This window comes from Oryx dammah, unplaced genomic scaffold (assembly GCF_014754425.2).
Source record: "Oryx dammah isolate SB20612 unplaced genomic scaffold, SCBI_Odam_1.1 HiC_scaffold_28, whole genome shotgun sequence".
NCBI classification, from domain to species: Eukaryota; Metazoa; Chordata; class Mammalia; order Artiodactyla; family Bovidae; genus Oryx; species Oryx dammah.
The window spans coordinates 68,172,639-68,188,548 of record NW_024070212.1 but is presented as its reverse complement, the minus strand read 5'-3'; the positions used below and the strand labels follow the sequence as shown (position 1 = coordinate 68,188,548).

The 15,910-nt window shown below is 38.7% G+C and overlaps 1 protein-coding gene across 1 annotated transcript in view; it reads right to left on the bottom strand.

Annotated features, from left to right (window-relative positions):
* ERICH3 (glutamate rich 3) overlaps positions 1–15,910 on the bottom strand; it is a 125,278-nt gene that overhangs the window by 23,839 nt on the left and 85,529 nt on the right. Inside the window, exon 11 of the mRNA XM_040232552.1 lies at positions 9,726–9,962. Within this exon, the coding sequence (XP_040088486.1) occupies positions 9,726–9,962 (237 nt within the window). The remainder of the gene's footprint in view (positions 1–9,725; positions 9,963–15,910) is intronic.

Sequence of the window (15,910 nt, the reverse complement as noted above, 5' to 3'; positions counted from 1 at the left end):
CAGTGATGCCATCCAACCATTTCATCCTCTGTCTCCCCCTTCTTCCCCTGCCCTCAATCTTTCCCAGCATCAGTTATCTTTGTATTTGCATAATACCTAGATACTTAATAAATATTTTTAAATAATGCTTGTGTGTGTGTGTGCACGTGCACGTGTGTGTGTAGAAGGAAATGTCTTTTTTTTCGGGTTCCCCAGAAGCAGATGCTGAGATGAGGACGCACAGGCAAGTGATGAAATAAGAATATGCTCCAGGAGAAGTTCTTCCAGTGTGGGGGAAGCAGGGAAGGGAAGGGAAGAAGTCAATCAAGGGAGCTATTTCAAGCACTGTCTCAGCCTCAGCCCACATTCAGGGGAAACTCTGAAGTCTAAATTATATTAGAATTTTTCCTCCCTGGAGGACTCTGGGCTCACACACTCTGCTCCAGTTAGACATGGCTACTGGCCACCCTGGGGGCACATAGGCTCCTTGACACTTCCAAGCTCTTTGTGCCTGAGGATGCAGCCACTCCAGTAGCCCAGGGCTGTCCTCTGAAGAAGACAGAGGATGCAGAGCTGGCAGGGGGCATACAGAATCAGTAAAAGATTCTAGGAGATTTATGAAGTACACTGATGTGAAGCGGCAGATACCCAGTCTAGAAACTTACCACAGCCAAAAGCGGTTTAGCATTTGCTACCTGCAAACACTTTAAAGTATCTCCAAGACAGTCACACACACACTGACTCTATAAGGAAGATGTGCTGCCTCAATGTCACGGCATACACTGCTATGGGCCAGAAACATACAAACTTGCCTTTGATTTTTTTTAACCAAATAGATCCATGTTATAATTGATTTTTATAGAATACATTTTTTTTTCCAAATAAAAGAGCCCACACTCACAAGCTGCTTAGCTTTCTTGTTTTTCTCTTCTCTGTGTGCTCTGGAGTCTTTTTTTCTGTTTATTTCTTTTCTGCTTGGCAGCTACCCAGATGGCTGTAGCAGCTGAGGCAGAGTTTAAGGGAAGAAATACCTGTCTTTACCTTATCCTCTTCCCTCCAGCCCCAACGGCTCCCCATGACAAGGTTTAGCATTTTAAGTATAGTCACTGAGACATATCAGAGTCTCCACAAAGATTTCAGAGATGCTACACAGCAGTAAAAAACAAACTCCAAAAAGCCTTTAAGCAACAGAACCCCTTAAGTACAATTCCATTTGTTCTTATCACTCAACTACCTTGACAGGCACCAGATGACCACTGTTTTTCAAAGGAGTCACATTCTTCAGCGGCTCATTTTTTATCTCTGTTGTATAAGATCTAGATGCACTGTTTCTCAGTAGGGAATGTACCGATCAAGGACAGACATTCTCTATCTTATTTGTTGTATTAGTTGAGAAACTTCAGGGACTATGATCTCCCCCTCTCTTCAGTGTGTCTCACATTTGTTTTTTTTTTTTTTAAGAAAAGAAAAACAACTCCTGTTTGCTAGTGGTTTGATCAGTGGTTTTCATTAACTGCACAATTAGCTAGGACACAATGTTATATTGATACTTATACATCCAAGGAGAAGGCAATGGCACCCCACTCCAGTACTCTCGCCTGGAAAATCCCATGGACAGAGGAGCCTGGTAGGCTGCTGTCTATGGGGTCTCACAGAGTTGGACACGACTGAGCAACTTCACTTTCAATTTTCACTTTCATGCATTGGAGAAAGTAATGGCAACCCACTCCAGTATTCTTGCCTGGAGATTCCCAGGGACAGGGGAGCCTGGTGGGCTGCCGTCTATGGGGTCGCACAGAGTCAGACACGACTGAAGCTACTTAGCAGCAGCAACAGCAGCATACATCCAAAAATATCCATATCTACCATCTGAATGTTGACATGAAGATGCTCACTTTTGGCTCTGCTGCTGCTAAGTCACTTCAGTCGTGTCCGACTCTGTGCAACCCCATAGACAGCAGCCCACCAGGCTCCCCTGTCCCTGGGATTCTCCAGGCATAAACACTGGAGTGGGTTGCCATTTCCTTTGGCTCTCAGTGTTGTTCATATAATTTAAAAAATGAGGGCTCCTCCTTCTTTAGCAGCTTCTATTAATTGATTATTTTATTTCAAAGGCTGAAACGAGCTATGGTTCATTTTTGAGTCAATCCTTAAGAGAAGAAAGATCAGCAGAATGAATGGCGAGGCTATCTGACCTCCCTTATAAACTCATTTCAGTTTTCAAATTTCTCTCCAACCTCCTTGCATAATCTTGTTTCACTCTCATTTCTTATTTTCATTTTCATACAGATGCTGGGGCAAGGCTTTGCCTACAAAAAAGCTCAAGATGCTTTAGGGCCATGGAATAGGATTTTCAACACTAATTTTATTTACTCTCTGAGAAATAAAGTTTTTATGTAAAAATTTTTATATAAAGGAAGTTTGAGAGCAGACATGGAAATTGTAATTTTTTTCATCAGGAGGGAAAAAATCTGTCTTAGAGGCATGGTAGGAGAGAGCTCTGTCTCCTACCTGGAGTAGGAAATGGCAACCCACTCCAGGATTCTTGCCTGGAAAATTCCATGGACAGAGGAGCCTGGTGGGCTACACAGTCCATGGGGTTGCAAAGAGTCAGACACAACTGAGCAACTGAGCATGCACTGCTTCCTACCAAAATTCCATTCATCTCTTCAATGCTCCTTTAGGTACTGATGCTAAGAATTTACCCTTGGTCTCCATGGTAGGGACCTGACTAGCACCCGTTCCCTAAGTCCTCTGCTAAAGCCATCATGTTTGATGCCACAGTTCTACCTCCTAAGAAGGATCCCGAACTTTTCTCCCTCCACATTCAATCAGACCCCAAATCCCTTCACTCTCTTTTCTCTTCATGTCATCATAACTACTCAGTGATAATAATTTCTTCTTTTACATCACTATTTCACACATGAGATTGAGAGAAAACTCTATGCTTTTCTGTAAGACAACCCTAGGTGCTCCAATCATGACTAAGCTACTCATTACCTACAATTTTGGTTATGCTACTTCTCTAAGCCTCTGTTTTCTTGGCTGTAAATTCTACCTATTGTTCTCAATACATAATTACAGAAATTACATGATAAAATTAATCTCACCAAATCAAATAATAATTTCTTTATGATTTTCAGTCTTCTTCCCTAATATCATACATGATAGTCAGTTCAGTTGTACAATCATGTCCAACTCTGCAACCCCATGAACCACAACACACCAGGCCTCCCTGTCCATCACCAACTCTGAAAATTTACCCAAACCCGTGTCCATTGAGTTGGTGATGCCATGCCATCTCATCCTCTCTCATCCCCTTCTCCTCTGGCCCTCAATCTTTCCAGCATCAGGGTGTTTTCAAATGAGTCAGCTCTTTGCATCAGGTAGCCAAAGTATTGGAGTTTCAGCTTCAACATCAGTCCTTCCAATGAACACCCATGACTGATCTCCTTTAGGATGGACTGGTTGGATCTCCTTGCAGTCCAAGGGACTCTTAAGAGTCTTCTCCAACACCACAGTTCAAGAGCATCAATTTTTCAGTGCTCAGCTTTCTTTATAGTCCAACTCTCACATCCATACATGACCACTGGAAAAACAAAAGCCTTGACTAGACCGACCTTTGTTGGCAAAGTAATGTCTCTACCTTTTAATATGCTGCCTTGGTTGGTCATAACTTTCCTTCCAAGGAGTAAGCGTCTTTTAATTTCATGGCTGCAGTCACCATCTGCAGTGATTTTGGAGCCCCCCAAAATAAAGTCAGACACTGTTTCCACTGTTTCCCCATCTATTTCCCATGAAGTGATGGGAACAGATGCCATGATCTTCGTTTTCTGAATGTTGAGCTTTAAGCCAACTTTTTCACTCTCCTCCTTCACTTTCATCAAGAGGTTCTTTAGTTCTTCCCTTTCTGCCATAAGGGTGGTGTCATCTGCATATCTGAGGTTACTGGTATTTCTCCTGGCAATCTTGATTCCAGATTGTGCTTCCTCCAGCCCAGTGTTTCTCATGATGTACTCTGCATATAAGTTAAATAAGCAGGATGACAATATACGGCCTTGATGTACTCCTTTTCCTATTTGGAACCAGTCTGTTGTTCCATGTCCAGTTCTAACTGTTGCTTCCTGACCTGCATACAGATTTCTCAAGAGGCAGGTCAGGTGGTCTGGTATCCCCATCTCTTGAAGAATTTTCCACAGTTTATTGTGATCCACACAGTCAAAGGCTTTGGCATAGTCAATAAAGCAGAAGTAGATGTTTTTCTGGAACTCTCTTGCTTTTTCGATGATCCAGTGGATGTTGGCAATTTGATATCTGGTTTCTCTGCCTCTTCTAAAACCAGCTTGAACATCAAGAAGTTCACGGTTCACATATTGCTGAAGCCTGGCTTGGAGGATTTTGGGCATTACTTTACTAGCGTGTGAAATGAGTGCAATTGTGCAGTAGTTTGAGCATTCTTTGGCATTGCCTTTCTTTGGGGTTGGAATGAAAACTGACCTTTTCCAGTCCTGTGGCCACTGCTGAGTTTTCCAAATTTGCTGGCATATTGAATGCAGCACTTTCACAGCATCATCTTTCAGGATTTGAAAGAGCTCAACTGGAATTCCACCACCTCCACTAGCTTTGTTTGTAGTGATGCTTCCTAAGGCATGACAAGTACATTCTAATAAATTTCTTTCTTGTGATTTCCCCCTGTACATTATATTATGAATAGTAGGCATAGTCACCATTTAATGAGGAAAATAAGACAAAGCCTGATCATGATTATGCACCTACTCTACACCAAGCAATGAGGTAAGCACTTTACAAGCAATTCATTTAATCCCAAGGAATACTTATCTTCTTTTTCTTGTGTTAGAAGGTAAAAACTACAGAAGTTAAATAATATCCACTGTCCATTAACTATAAAGGAACAATGTGTGTAAAATACTGCTTTTGTAATGAGATGTTTCCACCCGAGTTCAGTCCCTGGGTCTGGAAGATCCCCTGGAGAAGGAAATGGCTACCCACTCCAGTATTCTCACCTAAAGAATTCCATGGACAGAGGAGCCTGGTTGGCTACAGTCATGGGGTTGCAAAGAGTTGGACACAAGTGAGCAACTAACACTTTCACATTTTCAATGACATGTTTGTATTTGGTGTAAGGGAGAACATATGTCCTCCCTTGATAATGAAATGAGTTCATTATCAATTCATCAGTAAGATAAATATATACATTACACTGTAAGGATAAATATCTAAAGTCAATTCAGATGTATCAGGAGGAGAAGAAGCAAGCTTAAAAGTTCCTCCATATTTAACTTTAATTGGGTTTTCTAAACATTAATATGAATACTTAAAATACTGAGAATATAATCAAATCATGTATCGCATTGTGCTGCTTAAGTCTTTTTCAATTTATCCATTAATGTAGTCCACCAGCCATGCATTTCACAAGATTTTATTGAGTGTCTCAATAATATCACTGCCATGTACAAGGCAGATTCAAAACTATATAGAAGCACCTCATAGATAAGTAACTTATGTGAACTAAAAGATGATGCTGCATTTAAGTATCCATCTGAAAGTCATGACTTCCTACTTCAGTGATCCAAAAGCGAAGATAAAAATGAGGAATTCTTACAGTTAAGAAAAACTAAAACGTGGCTAACCATGCAAAAAAAATGCAGATTTCTGACCAAAAGCTGCATACAATCTTCCCCTAACCCTCTGTGGTCTAAGGATTACTGAAGTCCACAGAGTGTGGTTTCAGAGCATATACAATTTCAACATAGAAGAGCATCATTCCCTCATATGCATCTCTTCAAGCCCATAGTCAGACCCAGAAAGGAAGAGTGAGATATTGAAATATGTCAAGTAAAGAGAATATTTTTGTGACACTGAGATTTTTAAAGTATTTAAGGCCGACTGCTTCAATAGAGTGAAAAATAGCGCAAGTGAAATATTATCTTTCTTACTAGAAAAAAAATGGCTTTAATGCTTGTTCCTTTCTTTGTGTTATAGGAACAGATGCCACCTCTCTCTCTCTCTCTGCTTCCCCCCTGTTCTCTTTCTTATAAGGAGCTACTTAGTCTTTACCTCTTACTCATAGGTACTATCATCCAAACTGCCCACAAAAGTCTATTCTCAGCAACTTGACACTTTCCCCCTCAACCTTATAACATTTATCTATGACAATATATTTTCAAGTGGTGAATTAGCTCCTGGGGTTGTCAACACAAACGCAGAGAAAAGGAAGCTGTCATTCTTTTTAAATGAAGGGAAGTCTCACACATCATTCCCAAAGTAGGGTCTTCTCTTAGTGGGTGCTCAGTCCCTGGCACTCCATCACTTGTGAGCTGCTCAGCACAGGGTATCCATCAAGGCTGGCCGATACAATTGTTCACTGGCAGTTTAAATGGGGCCGACTTGTCACAGGAGTGACAGCCTGGGCAATTGTTCGCCCTCTGGGAACAGGTGCAGGCAGGTTCAAATGAAACACATCCAAACACTAACAGCAAGATTCTTAATCATGTCAACAAAAAGGATGTATCAGTGTCTAGGATGCGGTGGTCACAATATGCCTCTTCGACTTTTGAAGATGAAATGCTGTCTGGCTTTTCAATAGAGCAAACCAAGGAATCTATTATGTCATTATCATTTTTAATACACATTTCTTGTTTGCCGGATGAAATCTCTAATTCTGAGACTCTGCATGCTAAAAAGCATGTTTTTGAATAACACAGGGTCAGGTTATCAAAATAATGGGATGCAAAATAAAAGAGCCTGTAGGTGGAAGAAAGGAACGATAATAAGCAGTGAGATTTTTACTTCAGAATAATGGCAAAGTTTAAATGTAAATATCAAGAATGCAAAGGAGCTCTTAAAAAGGATTGTTCAAAAATGTCATGAAAGAAAAATAGTTAACCAGTTTAATTTGGGGCTTTTAAATGTCCCAACATTGTGGACTAGATTCTATATATTCTGATATTTTTCACTATATAACTATTTAAAATATTATGTATTCTATACCTACCTTATGCAGCTAGCTCTACACAATGTTTTGAATAAAATTCTAATAATAATCACATAGTGTAAATGTAACTAGATAGCATGGCACAGACAAAAGTATTTTGGGGCTGCTGGTGTTAATCAAGTAATTCTTAATATTCACAAAATATCCTTTAGGAAATTGCCTCCGTGAGAAATAACAAAAACAACACAGTCCAAGCTTTTGTAGTATAATTAATCTGTGTGTTATTAATTTGGGTGATTAATTTGAAAGGCAAAATGTAACCCACATGAAACTATAAGTGGAAAATGAATTATGGCATGATAAAGTTTCATAAAATGAAGAGCTCAGTGAAGGCTGTGGAAGTAGGAGAGTCTCATGGAAGAGGAGGGCAATGAACTGGAAATGAGCAACAGGCCGGGGAGTGGATCAATGGAAGAGAAAGGTAAATTTAGGTAAAATTAAAATTTTTCAATTTTATCTTCTGTTTAAAAGCAAAACAAAACCCTAAAACAGAAACTAAAAGAATAAGATGAAGAGCTCAAGATAAATGCCTCTTTAAAATATACATTCTTAAGGGAACAAAATCCTTTTATTAGAGGGATTTGCATTAATTTTAGAAAAGTAGATGTTGACTGATTTGGAGAAATGTTACATTGTTTTTCTCTAAAATCCAGGCTCTGAATTTTGCTTCTTGGCTCCACCACTTTCCAGCTGTGTGAGTTACTTAATCTCATTATTTCCAAGTTTCTTTACTTGTAAAATGAAGGCCAAAAGTACCTGCTTTTTTAAAAGTTGTTTGAGGTAAATCAGATAATTCATGTAAAATAGTTAATACGAGCTCGGCACAAAATAGAGTCTTATAAACAATACCTATAGGATACTTTCCTAAAAATGGAATTCCAGTTATTTAAATGCAAGCAGTATTCAGTGTTAAAGCTTACTCATCACTGTCAGCTATTCAATAATTACAGGTCTAAATGATTAAAGCTTTCCCTCCAAGTAAAATTCAAGTATTGCATATATCTTTGTCTGCTTGAACATTAAAGAAATATTCTATCTCGGAAGAAATTCATTTGATCCCAGGTAGGAAGTTGATTACACAGCACAAAAATAATCCTCAGATGACCATATACTGAAATAATGTACTGACTCTTTATAAAAGCAATAGATGACAACTCCCCACCATCATTGAAGAGATAAAAAATTGAGTTCCTCCTTGTTTTGACTAGATTATATTTATACACAAACATATTTTCAATCTTTTTCCAGGTTCACGAAGTTTCTTTAAAATAGGATTCAGGTGACATCACTTTTCCATAGAATTCTTTTAAGTTTTTCTATATCATATAGGAATATGAATTAAATTCAACATTTACATTCAAGATGAGAAAAGAAACATATATTAGGCATGCCTAGAAATATAAAATGTTAAGTACTGAGAAAATTAAAAGGCTTAATTTAAGACTTTACTAAAAATTTTCAATGCCTGACTATTAATATATAGCAGCTCTTTCAACTGTAATTTAAATGGCAGCAAATCTTTTCAAATGTATTGAAAGTTAAAGTCATTCTAGTTTTTCACATTGTGTTTTTCACATTGCTTCACTCTGCTTTTACTATCAGAAAGTTCAGGATTATTTTAACTCAAGGGTAGTCATGATCCCCTATGCAGCTCCTAGCAAAATTATCTTCTCTCTTACTCTAAATAATTTCTGTTCTTTATTTTATTGCCCTGTGTATGTCTGCATGACATTTTAGGATAGGTTTTCTTAAATTCTTTCTTGAAGAGGACAAAGTGACAAATTATTTGCTCTTGTGATTACTTCATTACTTAATTTACTCTTATTTTGTATAATTCAAATATATTCCTTGAATTCAAACTTTTGATATTTTTATACAGCAAAAAATTTGAGAGGTGAAAAATGGAGAAAATGGACAGCAATTCAAAAACTCATCATAATGTGACCTCATTTCTCTAGTTTAAAGCAAACTCCATAGACATACACACACTTAAATATAAGAGGCTATTATTATCACTGATAAAATGCCCAGAATGTACCAGGGAAGAAATATCATTTATTTACTAAGACCTACATAACCTTGGCCAAACATTTTCAAGGGACAAAGCCAGAAATGGATTCCTTCTTTGGATATCATCTTAGTAACTTAACATGTTTTTAAAAATCTTAAAAATTCAAGACATGCTACAGATGATAAGGGTTTTTTACCTACCTGAAATATTATGTATTTTTCCTATGAAATTCAGAGTCATTTTAGGCTTGAATATTGTAAAGGGGAAATTTTATCAATCTTTCCATAAACTGATATACCAGCATCTTGTGTTCAAAGTAAATTTAAAAAAAAAAAATTGAGCACAAATAAGGGAGAAATTTTCAACTTTCCTTTAATTGAACAGGAACCACTTTTCATTTTCCAAAGCCAAAAGAAATGGTCTATATGTGTGTGCACATAAGAGAACATTAAAAAAAATTTTTTTAATGAGGTAACTTTCTAAGTAAACAGGAGATGTGTCACTACAAGTTTTACCTGACACCTTGCTGAAAAATCCCAGCAAATTAAAGAGAAAGGATTCCATAATGGGTATCTATGGAAGATGGGTTGACCAGCATCTTCTGGTAAGGGTACCATGTTCTAAATAGTCTTAAAAGAGGATTATCTCATTAAATATAAGGGGAAGTAGCGAGTACACTTGCTAAACAGCCTATGTCACATGAGAAGCTAAACAACTTGCCTTGTTTATCATCTTCCAGTTCACTCTCCGAGCATCCATCACCCTCATCTTTCACATTGTCATCAGCATCTGGTGCCTTCCACAAAGAGGTTTCACTTTCCCTTTCAGGGTCTAAATGATCTTTTTCATCATCCGAGGGTGACTTTGACATTTCATTCATTTGATCATCAGCCTGTCCTTCTTCATTAGCTTTCCCATCTTGTTTCTCCTCGTCTGCTTCAAAATCTTCTTCATATTCTGAGAAAAGGAAATCTCCACTATGAGAATGAAAATAGAATCCCTAATACTGAGCCCATTTCACTTTAATGAGGACTTTGACTCCATTAGCCTCTGCTCTCTGGGCCTTTCTTCACTTCTTTTTCACACAATTAGTGAACATGGAAAACTAATAGCAAATGATCAAAGATAGCAATCAGTTACATATACAAGAGCACTAAAGAAATGAAGCTCCAAATGACAAGCCTGAAACCTAATAAAAGCTCATTTACAAATGGACATCATCATCTACAATAACCAAAATGGACAAGAGAAGAACTCGATAGAAAACAATAAATTTAAAATGAAGAGAACAGGATTATAATAATGAAAGTTAATTTGAAGACCCAGTGAGGTCATATTTTATAGGAAGAATGTTCAAAATATTTGGATATCAAGTTAATGAATAGTGAAGTAGAAAAATTCAATTAATCAAGCCCAAAGGTCCTGAGAAGTAACACTGTGAATAGTAAATTCTTTGAGAGCACCAAATGGACATCAAAAAGGCATTATGAAGGATTATATACCTGGGCTAGAACTGAAATCATATGCATTATTCATTCCTACAATCAATAAAATAATTACATTCCAAGGATAAAAATTCTTATAAAATAGAATGTTTGTCACAATCATGAATTGCTTCATTCCCTACAGAAGTGTAATACATCTGCAGCAGGAAAAGGAATCTGTCACATCAGATAAACGCCATCTGTCCCCTGTGGTTATAATTTTTCACCTTTCATATTTAATTATTCCCCTTTTTCTTCCACCAAAAACTAAAAATCTTGAAGTGACAACATGCCAAGGATAGAGAGCAAAAGGATTTCATGCAGAACCAATTAAGCAAATAAACAATTATCTTTAAAATAAAGATTACAGGGAAAATAAAGGTTTTCCTTTTTCTGTGTTTTAGTTATTAGATAGTCTGGTTTCTTCTCCAGTGGTGGGGGCCTCTTGGGTAATTACTTGAGAGTGGTCCACTCTGCCACAATGAGAGAAACTTAATTCAGAAATGCATGCCCTGTGCATATGCAGAAAGCTCTTTTAATGCAGAGAAGGTATGAGGGTCATCTTAGAAAAAAAGTGAAATCAAAAACTGTAACAAAAAAGCAAACAAAGAGAAATCGTGAGAATATTTTCATGAAAGAGAGTTAATATATAAAAAGAGAAATGCAAACTATCAGTAGGACAAAATTATAAAATAAGCAAGAAGATGAAAAATGTGGTTTATATTGCATAATACAAACAGAAAGTACTAATAAAAACAAATACTTTGATTCAAATATTTCAGGCCAAGTAAGAGGATAACTCCTCACTTGGTCCAGTAAGGTTCTCTTTATTGAGAACTTCCCATGTGGAAGAGGATAAAATTGCAAGATAAAAGACATTACAGTAACACAGCCCCTGCCTATCAATGGATCTCCAATTTTTGTAGAGGAAATAAGACATAGATACACAAGAAATACTGTACTTACATTTGAATAGTTTTTATACATAACCCTTAGTAAGTCTAGTTTTAACACTTTGGGGCTTGATTGCTGTAGATTTTTATATAAGATTCTGGATTAATAATGTGAAATAATGTCAAACAAGTGGAATACAGTCAAATTTAAGAGAGGAAAGTCATTCGGAGATTGTGGAAGACTTCCTAGGGAGTAGCTGAAGTTAGCCGCAGAACACACACACACACAAAGAGAAACACATCAGAAACAGGTATTTGCTGCTGGTCATAGGATAAGCAGGGGCAGATAGTACATGGATAAATTGCTTCAATTTCATCAACTATTACAGAGTGGTGAAATAGGAGGATTTTGGAGTCACACTGTCATGTGTCCAGGCACCAAACACAGCTATGTGACCTCAGTCAATTTTTTGAACATCTTTAAGTTTCAGTTTCTTCAATTATGGTATGAGTAGTACCTGCCTCACAAAACTGGGGAATATTAAAAGCAACAATGCTTAAAATGTGCTTAGTATAGTGCCAAAGAAAGTAGGTACCTAACAAATATTGTTTTGTTGTTTTAGTTGCTAAGTTGTGTCCGATTCTTTTGTGACCCCATGGACTGGAGCCTGCCAGGCTCCTCTGTCCATGGGATTTCCCAGGCAAAAATGTTGGAGTGAGTTGTAATCTCCTTCTCCAGGGGATCTTGCCCACCCAGGGATCAAACCCTGGTCTCCTGCACTGACAGGTGGGTTCTTTACCTCTGAGCCCTCAGGGAAGCCCAAATAAATATTAGAGATTAGTAGTAATTGTGATTGACTGGGAAGTGGAGGGAGTTGGTAGTAGAACAGGAGAAATCACACACAATATGTACTATATTGACAGCAACACACTCTAATGATGGCACCTGATTAAAATGAGAGAAGTACAGTGTCCACAATTAGGACACAATTGCAGTTATATTATTGAAGCAGAGGAAAAATCCCTGCATCCTTTTTGGCAGGAGCTTCAGTGCTTTCTCTCAAATAGGAAATTCAAGGCTGCCCCTGCTTTGTTCTATCATCATGGTTAAATACTAGTCTTCTATTAACCAGGAGCTCTGCATTAGTATCAGAGCTCAAAACAACTCCTTCATCTGTCTACCCATGTTTTCAGTATAAATGAATTAATGGCCTGCTTTCTGGATCCCTTTTCATAATTTCTTCTGTTTCTCCATTTCATCTTTATTCTCCCCAAGAATGTAATTAGGTTGCTGTTTACCATCCCCACTAATGAGGAAGCAAGTCAGTGCAAGGTCAACATCAATCCAGCCGCAATTCTGCCTGGCTGACCTCCACACAGGCATCTTGCTGCCCTGACTATCAGTGACTGTTTTACAGAGAGCAGACTTTATCAGCTTTTCCTTCTTTCTTTTAAATGGAAATGGGCATTTCAAATCCATTATAAAGATCTTGAGAAAAGCTGAATTACAGGCATAAAGTATGCTACTCATAGCACCATTTTGGTTTAAAAAAAAAGTACAGAAATTGAACATGGCCCAAATAAACATACCTATATGTCCTGAAATAGATGGGGAAAAAATGGAAACAGTGACAGACTTTATTTTGGGGGCTCCAAAATCAGTGCAGACAGTGACTGCACTGTGAAAGTAAAAGACACTTGCTCCTTGGAAGAAAAGCTATGACAAACCTAGACAGTGTATTAAAAAAGCAGAGACATCACCTTGCCAACAAAGGTCCATATAGTCAAAGCTATCGTTTTTCCAGTAGTCATGTACTGATGTGAGAGTTGGACCATAGAGAAGGCTGAGCTCTAAAGAATTGATGCTTTTGAACTGTGGTGCGGGAGAAGATTCTTGAGAGTCCTTTGGACTGCAAGGAGATCAAACCAGTCAATCTTAAAGGAAATCTACCCTGAATATTCATTGGAGTCGACTTACTGGGTATTAAAGGTAGCAGAGTATGCCACCACATACTATGCCACTTGGGCATAAGGATTATTTTGAGCTGAAGGCAACTGAAAAGTTGTAAATAGAAGAGCTCTCAGCCCTCATCCTATTTCCCTAAAAGCAAGGCATAAATTTTTCTCTTAATTAATTTGTTTTTTAACTGTGCTGGGTCTTCCTTGCTGTGCGAGGGCTTTCTCTGGTTGCTGAGAGCAGGGGCTACTCTCTAGTTGTGGTGCACAGACTTCTCATTGTGGTAGCATCTCTTATTGTAGAGCAAGGGCTATAGAGTACATGGCTTCAGTAGTTGTGATGCACGGGCTTAGCTGCCCCTGATAGCATCTAGGATCTTCCTGGACCAGGGATCAAACCATGTACCCTACATTGGAAAGTGGCTTCTAAACAACTGGACCACCAGGGAATCCCAGGACATAAATTTTTGAAAGTGTCTCCCCTTTCCCCTCTCCCAGGAAGGACAGAAGTTAATCATAGGAGGCAACTCTGATCCTTAACAGCTCAGAGATGGCACCAGAGAAATCAACACAAATTTCACTGAACCTAGCCCTTATATAACATGTTTCCACATAATACTTGCTTTCCCACAATTTGCTGTCCCTGGAAGCTCAAAGTTCTTTTCCTTTGCCTTGTCACTTCTTGAAAAAATGTATTATTCTTCTATTAGATGCCATATAAGCCCAAGTTCTAACCACCACTTTGAGTTACTCAGCTTTGAGTGCTCCCATCCATATGCACAATGCACCTGCTAACAAACTTCTGTTTTCCCTTTTTGATCTCCTATTGGTCTTATTTGCATGGACACAGCTAATGAACCTAAGATGGGCAGAGGGAAAGTCATTTTTCCTTTCCTACAGTATGAATCCTAGCTCTGCTACTTTCTCTCTGTATGTCTGAGCCTTATTTTCTTAAAATGGAGAGAGTAATAATATCTACTACCTCAAAGGAAAGCTATGACAAAACTAGACAGTGTATTTAACAGCAGAGACATTACTTTGCAGCAAAGGTCCATGTAGTCAAAGCTGTGGTTTTTCTCATAGTCATGTACAAATATGAGAGTTAGACCATAAAGAAGGCTGAAATGTCTTAGAATTGATGATTTTGAACTGTGACTCTGGAGAAGACTCTTGACAGCAAGGAGATCAAACCCGTCCGTCCTAAAGTAAATCAACCATGAATATTTATTGGAAGGAGTGATGCTGAAGTTGAAGCGCCAATACTTTGGCCACCTGATGGAAAAGATCCTGATGCTGGGAACAATGGAGCACAAGAGGAGACAAGAGTGACAGAAAATGAGATGGTTGGATGGCATCACTGACTCAATGGGCACGAGTTTGAGAAAATTCTGGGAGATAGTGAAGGACAGGAAAGCTTAGCATGCTGCAGTTAATGGAGTTGCAAAGAGTTGGACATGACTTAGGTACTGAACAATAACAACATCAAAAGATGGGGATGTGTGTGTGTATGTATATATATATAAGGTAAGGAGATATACACACACACATGTGTATGTGTATGTTTAGAGGGGAAATAAAGAAGAAGGAGGCAGAAGAGGAGGATTAGAAGGAAGAAGATGCAGATGAAGGAGGAGAGGAGGGAAGGGAAGGGGAGGAGAGGGAAGACAAGGGAAGAAAAAAAAAATGCAGACAGGCTCCAGGACCCCAGGCCTATATTTTCAAATGTTTTTGGTTATGGAATATTCTTTCATTGTATAATCATACAGGCTGTGCCTTCCTGATGCCAAAGTATCAATTTCATCAGAGTAAATACATCAGTTCAGTTCAGTTCAGTTGCTCAATCATGTCCGACTCTTTGTGACCCCATGGACTGCAGCACACCAGACCTCCCTATCCATGGCCAGCTCCCGGAATTTACTCAAACACATGTCCATTGAGTCAGTGATGCCATCCAACCATCTCATCCTCTGTTGTCCCCTTCTCCTCCTGCCTTCAATCTTTCCCAGCATCATGGTCTTTTCAAATGAGTCAGTTCTTCGCATCAGGCAGCCAAAGTATTAGAGTTTCAGCTTCAGCATCAGTCCTTCCAATGAATATTCAGGACTGATTTCCTTTAGAATGGACTGGTTGGATCTCCTTGCAGTTCAAGGGACTCTCAAGAGTCTTCCCCAACACCACAGTTCAAATATATCAGATACTGAAAAAAATAAGCAAAATTCTGGTCTCTCCCTGCAGAAGTGAACAGAGCCTCTGCCCACACAGATACAAACTCTTCCCTGCCTCCCCTACATGCACCTGCAACCTCCTGGAGTTAGGCAGCCCTCTTCTAAGACAACTCACACAGAGGGAAAGTGAAAAGTCGCTGAGTCGTGTCCGACTCTTTGCGACCCCATGGACTATACAGTCCATGGAATTCTTTAGGCCAGAATACTGGAGTGGGTAGCCTTTCCCTTCTCCAGGGGATCTTCCCAACCCAGGGATAGAACACAGGTCTCCCACATTGCAGGCTGATTCTTCACCAAAGGAGCCCAACTCAACCAGGGAAGCCCAACTCAACCAGGGAAGCCCAACT